Source organism: Gavia stellata, chromosome 1 (assembly GCF_030936135.1).
Source record: "Gavia stellata isolate bGavSte3 chromosome 1, bGavSte3.hap2, whole genome shotgun sequence".
Lineage (NCBI taxonomy): Eukaryota > Metazoa > Chordata > Aves > Gaviiformes > Gaviidae > Gavia > Gavia stellata.
In genome coordinates, this window is record NC_082594.1 from 98,054,038 (window position 1) to 98,065,455 (window position 11,418).

General features: G+C 42.3%; 1 protein-coding gene across 1 annotated transcript; it reads left to right on the forward strand.

Annotated features, from left to right (window-relative positions):
- Positions 1-2,045: 2,045 nt before the first annotated feature.
- Positions 2,046-9,414, forward strand: RSPH1 (radial spoke head component 1). Its single transcript, XM_059825177.1, has 9 exons — positions 2,046-2,096; positions 2,677-2,790; positions 2,912-3,017; positions 4,211-4,301; positions 4,539-4,674; positions 4,979-5,050; positions 6,833-7,046; positions 7,458-7,601; positions 9,365-9,414. The coding sequence occupies exons 1-9, from the start codon at positions 2,046-2,048 to the stop codon at positions 9,412-9,414; spliced, it is 978 nt and encodes a 325-aa protein (XP_059681160.1).
- The last annotated feature ends 2,004 nt before the right edge of the window (positions 9,415-11,418 follow it).

Below are 11,418 nucleotides of genomic sequence, written 5' to 3' on the forward strand. Positions count from 1 at the left end.
TAACAGCTTTTCACCACACATATCCTCGCATGGCTCCTCTTGTGAAACCTCGGCCATTAAATTACTGTGCAAAGTGATAGTGCGGTGATTTGCCTGACTCCTGTATCACCGGCAGGCCCTGAGTCCCACCAAGCTCCTGCAAGCACTTTGAAGAGAGAAGTGCCACTTGCATTCAGCCAGACAACCCACCCTCAACATCTGCAGGAGGTGGGTATGAGCTGTAATGCAGTCACCATCAACTCCCTTAGCCAAGGTAGATTTTTAGGGCATTTTCCTCTGTAAAGAATAAGAAAGCACTACCTTGCATTGAGGCAAATAACATCTTTTTAAAGAGTGATTGGTTTTGAATACTGCAGCTCACATATGAAACATTAAAAAAGGGGACATGAAATATGAAGCAGGTCTTTTCTGTTTGGGGTATTATTACTGATTAATACGGACTGAGGGTGGCTGTGATGTACTATCCTCTCTCCTTTTCCTTGTGAGCTACTCCCTTCCACTGTTCTTGGCATTTTGATAAAGGAGAACCCTTCTTTTGCCTCCCTGCATTGATTTAGCAGTAATCATATTAGTACAGGAGGCTCTTGACTGGCTGAGGTGACTGAACTTGTCATCAGAGTTACGTAGATGCCTGCTGAGGCTGACTGAGTAGAGGGGTTTGGAGAGAAGTCAGAATACAGAGAATTTCCTACATATTAAGATCATTAAGATTTATAGTTACTAAAGGGAGAAGAAAAAAAAATTAGTGAAAGTAAGAGTAATTGTTTGTGTGAAAGCAGAAGATGCTTACGTGATACAAAAACCTGACTGACTCATTGTTCTGGTATCTCACTAGTAACTCTGTTAGAACTGCACAGGGCCCCCGTCACCACAGCAGTTCCGTGCATATAAATAACAAGAGAGGTAACTTGTGCTCCCTTCATTCATGTACGCAGAAACACAGGATTTTCCAGGCCAGATCACACAGTGGTTTGATGACTTCCAGTGCCTAAGCTCCAGCAATGATTAGGGCCAGAGCATTTCCCCACCTCTGTCCTGACCCCCAAATTACCCATATGGACATCCTGCTGCTCTTTGCATAGAAAACAAGGGAATCTCTTCAGAGCGCCCTAAAACACAGAGCCTGACCGCTGACAGTGCGGCAGTGCCGCAGGCACGACGGTGACAGCCAAAGCGCGTTTCTGTGACACCTCTCGATGAGTACACGTGGGTCCTCTGTCTCCAACCACGCCATCGGACGTGCACTGTCAAGCTAGCTGTGGGAATCTTGTGGGATTTCAGGGACTGGAGCTGAATGCCGTTGGCCTTCTGGCTCCAATTTAAGAAGTGCACTGAATTTCCAGTGGGATTTACCAGGCTGCCTGGGGGGAAACGTCTGGTCTGTTAAGCAGGCCAATGAGGCTCATCAGACAGCAACTGTTAAGATATAAACCAGAAAGATAAGATCCATGGACTGGAATTTCTGAACATAATTAAATGTGACAGAAAAAAAAAAAAAAAAATGCTGTTTACAGGCCAAACCGGCCAAACTAGTGGAAGCTGTCAAGAAGACTGAGAGGTCTCAGGTCTCATCTCAAATGTCACCTAAGGTACAGGTCAGGAAAAGCTAAGCGCAAGAAGCAGGAGGAGATCAGTGCCGGGGGAAAGGCGGGTCCCACACCCCCGGCGTTTATTAACGCGACAGTCCTCCGGCAGTTGGCGCACCCTCCCAGGACTTCCGCGCCGAGAGCCACCAGGCAGCCCGGAGGCCTTCCGCGGGGGCGGGACCCTCCGCTGTCGGTGGCCGCGCAGGACGCCGGCGCTTCTCCTCAGCAGCGAGACGGCGGCGCGCGGCGGGGCGGGGCGGACCCGCTCCCCGCTCTCCCCGCCCCCGCCCCCGCCCCCGCCCCCGTGAGGGGCGGGGCCGGCCGTTGCTCTCAGCACCCGGGACAGCAGCGCGAGCCCGCGCGCACCCCGCCGGGCGTTACCATGGCAGCAAACGGCGGCGGCGCGCCCCGCCCTCCCCAGCGCGCCTTGGTTGCCACGGCGACGGCGACGCCGCGGCCATGTCGGACCTGAGCTCGGAGGAAACCGAGGAGGCCGAGACCGACTTGGGGGTCCGCCGGCGCGGTCGGGGTGCTGCTGGCGGCCCAGCAGCACCAGCGGAGGCGGTCCTGCCCCGTCTCCCGGCCCCTACTGCGGCGAGGGGCCCCCCCGGGAGCACTCGCCACCGAAGGCGCTGGGGCGGAGCGGGGCGGGAAGCGGCTCACGGGCGCCTGGGGCAGGGGACGGGGGAGCGCCAGCGGGGAAGGGAAGAGCGAACGTTACCGGTCACGGGGTCTTAGATACTGTATGGCGGCCGTGCCGAGCCTGGGAGACCCTCCGAGGCGCTTCTTCCGTGGGCAGGGGAGTTTCGGAAGTGGGGCTGTACCATTTCAGTTGGGACCTGCGTAACTTTCTCCACTGGGTGAAAACAAGTGGTCCATACTTTCTAGTAGTGTGTCAGGAAGGGAGGAGAGCCGCTGGGTGCCGGGATCTGATGGAAATGTCTGCATAAGCAGTACATCTGTTGGCCAGGTGCTCCTGCAGTCTCCGATTCAAGCCGAATTGGAGCAGCTTTGAGGAAACACGCGTTTTCCTCTGTCTAATGAGGTCAGGTCTAGCCCTCTTAAACAAGTTTTTTTCACGTTTGATCAGGAGTATGACGGTGAACGCAATTCAGAAGGTGAGCGGCATGGACGTGGAAAAGCACACCTACCCAATGGTGATACATACGACGGAGAATATGAACATGGTTTCAGAAGTGGACAGGTAAGACAGTGACAGAAGACAGTAGTTGTGCTTATGTATCAGCAGTTCTCTTAGTTTGGGCACTATGCTGAAACAAGAGTGAGAACTCACCAGTATTCTATCTATACCAAATATGTTTCAGGGGACCTACAGATTTAGAAATGGTGCTTGCTACACTGGAGAATATCTTCAAAACAAAAAGCATGGCCAGGGTATTTTTTTTTATCCAGATGGATCAAAATATGAAGGTAAAACACTGAACACAGTTGCAAGGATTTCTGTAACTGAAAGGACACATTCCCCCCTCAACAACTCTCCTCCTACCCCTGCCCAATGCATGGAGATAGTGAATGGGAGAATGTATTATTTTAAGACAATAAATTTGCTACAAAATGTTTTCCTTTTATTCCTTTTTTACTACAAGCTCTGAGAGGTGTGAGTTTTATTTACAGGGATTTATGTTGATTATTGTGAGAAGTGTGGTATTTAGTAGCGGTTTATTCTTGTCATGTCTTCCTTTCAAGTGGGATGTTCCAAGTCCTGAGAAATGTTAAGTATCTTTTACAAATCAGTGCAATCTTGGTAGAAGAAAGTACAGTTACCTATTTCTGAATGATGATTAGAACCACAGATGTGTTCAGTATAAAGTATTTTAGGACTTTATTAGGTCCATCCTTAAAAAATAGTCTACTGCTTAGAGCACTTATTCAGGGATTGGGATGCCTCTGAAGTTTGAAGAAGTTGAAACTCACATTGTTTCCCTTCTTCCAGGAGAGTACCCGAAACACTCTGAATATCAGTTAGGCTTCAAGGGTCAATATTTCCCATGCTTCTTTCTAAGCTAGGCAAGAAAGAATATTCACATTGTGAAGGCTAGAAGCAAAGAGCAAGAAGAGCAGCCCAATCTTGCCTTAAGGGAGCGTATGCACTTGTGATTTTTTTTTTTTTTAATTTCTTTTATGTTTGAATAGAAGAGTAATTAAGACACACAATCCAGCATCCTTTTGAGTATATATGCCCCCTGACTGACAGGACAATTTTAGCAAATGAGTCAAACTAAAGTAGTCCCTCTTTTTATTTGGGTGGAAATATCACATTATTAAGTGCAACTGTAATACATTACCAAATTTAAAGATAGGAGCAGGATGTTACATGGCTTCTTGTGTTTATAATGATAATGGAGAGTGATAATGGAGACAGACCGTGATGGACAAAATGAAAGGGAGGTCAGGCAGCTGCATAAATATGTGTGGAGAGGGACAGACAGAAGAAAAAAGAGCAAGGGCTTAGAGTAAGGAATAGTGTAAGGAATGGTAAGGAATCACAATGGTGTCATAGCTTTCTTTTCCTTCTCTAATAATTCCTGTATGATAACTTTACACTATATCACATGATGGAATACACCACATATCACTCTGTTTTTATCATATTCTCATTAAAGGAGACTGGGTGAATGACCAGAGACATGGCTATGGAGTGTATACGTATGCAAATGGAGACACCTATACTGGAGAATGGTTTAACCACAATAGGTTTGTTACATTCTTACAGTGATATTTCAAGTTACCCAATGGCATTAAAATGCAAACGTTATTTTCAAAGCATGGCTGACTGCAGCAAATCAAATGCTACTGGATGACCTTGGCAATTTAGTCCAACTTGAGTCATTTCAGCTACTTAAATAATACAGTTTTAATACCTTAAGTATAACAACATCCTAAATTCTTAACGTTCAGTAATATAAAGCAAAATTATTATTTTCTGCTTAGGCACGGGCAAGGTATATATGTCTATAAAGACACAGGATCTAAGTATGTTGGTGGTTGGGTAAATGGAAGCCAGGAAGGAGAAGCTGAACTTATCCACCTGAACCATAGATTTAAGGGCAAGTTTTTGAATGGAAAGGTAAGTGTGCTGGAAAACTCTATTCATCTGAACAGTTTGCATGGGATTGTTTAAATATGATCTCTTTCCACTTAAAATAAGAAGCTAGGCTCTTGATCTTTTGTAGTATTTCTTGTACCATAACTGTAACATATGAAACTGAATTAATCTGTAGGACAGAATGCCAAGTTTCTCTGCACCTTTGCTTTCAAACTATATTGTCACTGACTATTGTATGAATTCTGTAGTAAAGCATATTTTACATTTATATGCTTAGAATGTACTAACTTTATAGTTCTGCTGACTTTTTTGTATCTTTGTGTAGCCTGTAGGTCATGGCAAATATGTCTTTGATATTGGATGTGAACAGCATGGTGAATACATACAATCGGAGCAGGTAAAAGAAATACTGAAAATTATACTGAATATCAGAGAACTCAGTAAATCCAATCTATTGTTGAGTAATCTATAAAATGCCTTATAGATACTGATGTTAAAGTAGCTCTAACCAGTCAAAAAAGGGTAGAAATTCATGCATTCTTAAGAACTAAATGAGGTTTCATTTTGCTTTTTTCTTTAGCTTCTCTACTGTGTAAGCTTTGACAAGTACAAGGTGTGATTTTTGCACTACTTGCAGACAGGAGTCCTTTCTGCTTAAAGTTTAGAAGAATCAGGACCTTCCCAAAACATTTGACGTTTCAAACCACAGAAGAATGTAGATGTGTTTGTCTGTACATTTAGCCTGTATTCCACTTTATTCTGAATACCAGAAAACAATGAAAAATATTTCTTCTTATACATCTGGATTGCTTGATGCTGTGTGTACAAATGGAATTTCCAGCAGATTCATGTTTTGGAAATATGTCCCATTGTTGTCCTGGTCCTCTTAGGAGCTTAATATCCACAGCACCTAATAATTGTAGGGAGCAGCTGGGATCAGGGCCTGTTTTTCCTTGTCCTTCATGCATGAATGTTTTGAAACGTTTCTGATTAATATGGTGCAAAATAGCTATAGAAATAAGAAACATATCTTAATATTACTGTTTTGATTTCAAGAAAATATGCCACATTTCAGCTTAGAGTTTGCTACCTCTGTTGTCTGACACATTAGTTCCCATTACACACTCTTTGGAAATTCTCCAATACAGCAATTGTTTCTTAAGACAAGGGCAAAATAATAATAATAAAAAATTCCTATCATTGGTGATAGACATTTGCAAAACATGGAGGCTGTTTTGCTTTTTTGGCTAAAAGTGAGAGATTGTCAAATTAAGTATCAGATTCATATGAGTATCCAAAGTGGTGTGCATCCTCAGTTCAGTTGGGAATTGTTAGATGTGCTGATTTTGGAATATTAGGCCATTGATGTGGGAGTTTAAACATGAATTTAGGAACCCAAGGTTAAGCACTCAGCTTCTGAAAATCATTATTCTCAGGAACAATAATTTCTTCTCATGCGAATGCTGTAGTCACTGTGTAAAGCAAGGGACAGCGCCGTCACTAAAGTAAGATTAAATTTTGCCTCTTTGCTTTAGTTGAAGTAATTGCAGAACAAGGCCCATTTTAAAAAAATGAAAAGAAATGAGCTTGCAATACAGATAATGATGCCATTAGTAAGACTCCTTTGTATTTGGATAAAATAAAGCATGATTTTTTAAATAAAATTATTGTCAAATTTCAAAAACATAAGGTTTGTACATTACCTTATGGCTTCCTAGATCCATTCCAAGATCTTCCCTAAGCAAAGATTGAGGCAGAAAGAGCTGCTTTGCTACTCTGTTCCTGTGTGAGATAGACAGTGTAGCATCTACCAGACAGAGCATCATGGTTTTTTTGCTGCTGTTATACTGTAGACAGACTTAAAAGAGGAGACATAGTTGATAGGCCCCTCACAGCCATTCTGTTTAAGGGAGAGACAAAATTTTACCTTAAAGAAAGCAAGCTGGCAAGCATTGATCATTAGTAATAGTCAACTGACTTCATCAATGTTCAAAGTGTAGTTCTCTTCCAAGATTTGTGGCTGCTGAAGTTCCTCCACCTGTAAATACTTTAACAGGCCATGTCATTGCCATTTTGAGCCCAGATAAAGAGGTTTTAGTACACAACACAAACCCATCATCTTAGTTACTTCCTTAATACCTGTAAGATGAGATGCTGGATTTCATGAGTTGTCTTCTAGGATAAAGGAGAGGGAGAAGAAGAGGAGGAACCCTCATTACTTGTTGCACCAAAATGGAAAGCATCAGAAATTACCAAATTAACACTCTGGACTCCCTATGGGGAAAACGCACCTTCTCCCAGAGAAGCCTCCCTAGTGGCAACAGCAGCAGCAGCAGTGGAAGAAAGAGCATCAGCAGCAGTAACTGAAGAGGAGAAAATGCCATCAATTTCAGGTTTGTTCTGCTGGACGGCTGGAAACTCAATGCTTTGACTATCCCCCAAAACTGTGTTTTTGAGGTTTAATATCAAGTGGTGTGAGAGGGTTTTTTTGTTTTTTTCCCTATAATTTACCACATATTGAATGTTAGGAACTTCCAAGCCTGTTCATAAACTGCACAAAATATGTATGTCTGTTTTATCTCACATAGCATAATGAGATACAACAGTCTTGGGAAGCCCATATCATGGCCTGTTATACAAACTTGATTATAAACAGTTAGTTACAGAAGATTTTGTGGGATTTCTCACGTGACTAAAGACTGCAGACTTCAGTAGGAGTTATTAGCTACTGCATGAAAACAATGGCTGACTGCAAATTTGTAAAAATTAATTTTCTTCGGTATTTCTAATTTCTCATATTTCAGTCACTGATGAGTCTGCTGAGGGTAGGGATGATGAGCCTTCTCTTCATGAATTATCCAGTGAAGTTTTTAGCCCAGCAAGGAATGCAGGAGAAGAAGATGAGGGAAGAAGAGAGGAAGAAGAAAACAAAGATCAGGAGGACCAAGGTGAGGAGTGGGGCACGCAATCAGGGTTTGAAATGATGTATGTCAGTCAGCTGAAGTCATGCTGCTGCTGAGAGGTCCATTAGCAAGCTGAAGAGACCATGGGAATCTCTACCTTTCATAAGGGGGGCAGTCCTCTATAGATGTAAACTGGTTTTGAGTAGTCAAGTTCATATACTGTAACAGCTCAAATTAGAAGTGACACTTCTGTGTGGCATTATCTATGTATGTACAGTTGACAGCACTTGCAGGGCTGAGTTTGTAGGTGATTGCATTTGCAAGCTTTTTTCTTTGTACAGGGGGTTTTGAGCACTCCAGTTTTCTCTGATGAATGGAACTGTGTATTCTTATTCTCTCAACTGAAGTTAAAAAGCAGACAAAACAAATCTGAAAAACAAATTTTAGGTATTGTTATGCATTATGATTTGAACAGTCTCTGGTTGATTTGTTTCTCTTACAAACCAAAGAGATTTGGAATTCAGATGCTCAGCTTTTCTTCCAGGCAGTTCAGAAGCCTTTTTAAATACAAAATTACTAAGAAACCACAAAAGGATGCATTTATGTTTACTCATATTTAGCCTATAGGCCTCCACCAATTGTGTTGTTTGTATTTATTAGGTGTTAACATTTACAAGCTTACATATCTGATGTATGAAAACAAGATAAATTTATCCATTTGCAATCAGCCCATTTTACAATAAATCAAAGCAAAGCACTATCCATAGGGATGAGAAAGACAATTAAACCATGTGAAAATGCCTGGAGGTATACACTTAACATGTAGGTCAGCTCTTGGAATTTTCATAGTTTATTTGCTCTCATTTTTTACCCATCACCTCTGAAGGTGCACTCCTGCTTCAGGGCAGACTAGGCAGCTAGCTGGTCTGGTGTGAAGGACTGACATATTACAGGATCCCTGGGCTTGGATCAGATCCATCAGGAATCTAAGCAGGTTTCCTGCATAGCTCTGCTTTGGATTTGGCAAAAGTTTGTTGAGCTTGGTTTGTCTCAAAATCTCTTGGACTCAAATAACCATTTTTGACTGAACTTGATTCTAACACATTTTTTGGCCTACCACAATGAAGTAGTTCTGGTATTCCCATTGTTTTTTTGTGTTGTTTTTTTTAAAAAAAGAACAAATGGACCCAAATATCTGTCAGGGGGAGCACAGATGCAGATTACAATGCATGAAAACATAGGAATGTGATAGATGTTTTCAAAGTCCCTTCCAGCTCTTTATTTCTAGAATCAGAGTTGGATTTTATATATTTTTCGGCATAGGTCTACATCTATAATTGATTAGGCAATATATTGTTCCCTTTGTCTCTATGTGTAGCAAGTTTAAGTTATAGTAAGAGGAAATAATTTGAAGAAAATATGCATACTGTGAAGAGCAGATTTAACAAAATCTGGTTTCTTGCAGCCTTATATTCTCTGTCCCATTAACATAACTTTTTTCCACACAGGAACTCCATCCTTCTTGCTCCATGTTCCTTATGATACTTGTCTAAATAGGAGACATTCTTTGGCTATTCCAGAGTTACATATGGGCTGGCTGGCAGTCAATATGTGTGTACTGAGTCTGTCTGGCAGCTGACAAACAACGTATAACAGTTAAATTCAAGTATTGGCAGTAAAAGGCAATGGGAAAGATGACTGAGATAGACAGTATAGTCCTAGAATTATGGTTTAGGTTACTAGGATTACTTTCCAGTACGTTATAATAAAATGCATCTCTATGACCTGTCTTTCCTTCACCTCCACAGGAACTAATAGTTTAGAGGATAAGGAGGATGAATCCAAGGAAGCAGACTAATTGAATACAACTAAAGACAAAGAGCCAAAAAAAGGAAATTTAGGAGTGAATCATTTATTGTGGTAAACCTGCAATATTTTTATTCATAAAAGGCTGAGTTAAGATACTTTGAATAAACATTTCTGTCACTGTTCTGTCTGGAATATGTATCTCTGAAATTTTCATGATCTCAGAGCGTGCAGTCTCACGACAACTTTCTTTATTCTAGGTAGCAGGTAGTCAGTTGTTGAAATCAGTACGGGATTATTCTGGATTCATGAAGTTGTGTCCTCACAAGTTTGCAGAAGCAAACTCAATCTTCTCCCACTACTGATAGTTCTTCTCTTCCTTGAACCCTGCCTCTGGGCACAGAGATCAAGTCTGCATTTTCCTTGTTTATTTTTTTATTGTTCATGTAGCTGTAGAAGCTCTTCTGTTGCCCTAAATCTCCCCTTGACAGTTTGAACTCAAAGTGAATTTTGCTTTCCTAACACACTGGTTCAGTGTTTTTAAATTCTTCCTTTGTAGTCTGTTTTTACTTCCATTTTCATAGAATCATAGATTCATTTTAGGTTGGAAAGGACCTTTAAGATCATCAAGTCCAATCGTTAACCTAACACTGCCAAATCCACCACTAAACCACGTCCCTCAGCACCACATCTGCATGTCTTTTAAATACCTGCAGGGATGGTGATTCAGCCACTTCCTTGGGCAGCCTGTTTCAATGCTTGAGAATCTTTCAGTGGAGAAGTATTTCCTAATATCCAATCTAAACCTCCCCTGGTACAACATGAGGCCATTTCCTCTCATCCTATCGCTTGTTACTTGGGAACAGAGAGTGACACCTACCTCTCTACAGCCTCCTTTTAGGTAGTTGTAGAGAGCAATAAGGTCTCCCCTCAACCTCCTTTTCTCCAGGCTAAACAACCCCAGTTCCCTCATCCACTCCTCCTAAGACTTGTGCTCTAGACCCTTCACCAGCTTTGTTGCTCTTCTTTGGACGCGCTTCAGCACCTCAATGTCCTTCTTGAGTGAGGGGCCAAAAGCTGAACATAGTATTCGAGGTGCGGCCTCACCAGTGCCGAGTACAGGGGGCCAATCACTTCCCTAGTCCTGCTGGCCATGCTATTTCTGATACAAAATTCACTATATTCTGTATATTACTACTTATTCAGCGTATTCTGTATATTACTACTTTTTTGTGTGTGTGTTGCAGCTCAGTCCCAAGTTTCTTGTTTACCTTGTAGCGTTCCTTAAGCTGTTTAAAGGAAACTGTCAACTGATCAGGGTGAGGAAGTGGATCTGTAACAAATTCCCAACACTATGCCACACTTAATACCCTCACTGGTCCACAAGCTTTTAACCAGCATGTTGTCCATAGTATAGAAGAGCTCCATGCATTCAGGCTGCTTCTTCACACAGAGGAAAACTCTCCCCCTCATTTTCCATTTCTGTCCTTACTAATGGGCCCTTCATTCATTGAAGAGCTCCATGTTTCCACTTTTCCAAGAATGTCACAGTTCTGCATCTGCACACAGAGCAGTTCCTAGTTCCTCCTTGTTGTTTCCCAGCCTGGATCCATTTGTATACATATACTTAAGGTAGGCTCCCTTTTGACTTATTTTATCTTGCCCAAGGGGTATCTTGCTTCCATCACCCTGCTCCATTTAATTACTACCCCTGAACTCCATTCCTTCACTTAGTGTAAGCAGTTATAGCCATCCTCCAAGGTATCATCAAGTTTAAGTCTCTCCTCACCAGATACACAAACCTCTCAGCAAAGATACTCTTACCCCACTTTGTTAGATCTCCTTGTTCCTCCAAGAGGGACCCGTGGTGATGAAAGCCAAAGCGCTACCTATGGCAACAGCCATGTGACTAGTTGTTACCTCTCAGGATTGCGTCCCCTCCTACCTGACCTCTTTCCGTGGAGGATCAAGGGGACATCCTGTGGGTTTCCATGTCCTTTGCCACCCTGAATCCTGCAGTTACTTTTGTTTTGCTCCAGGTGTCCCTCAGCAGTAT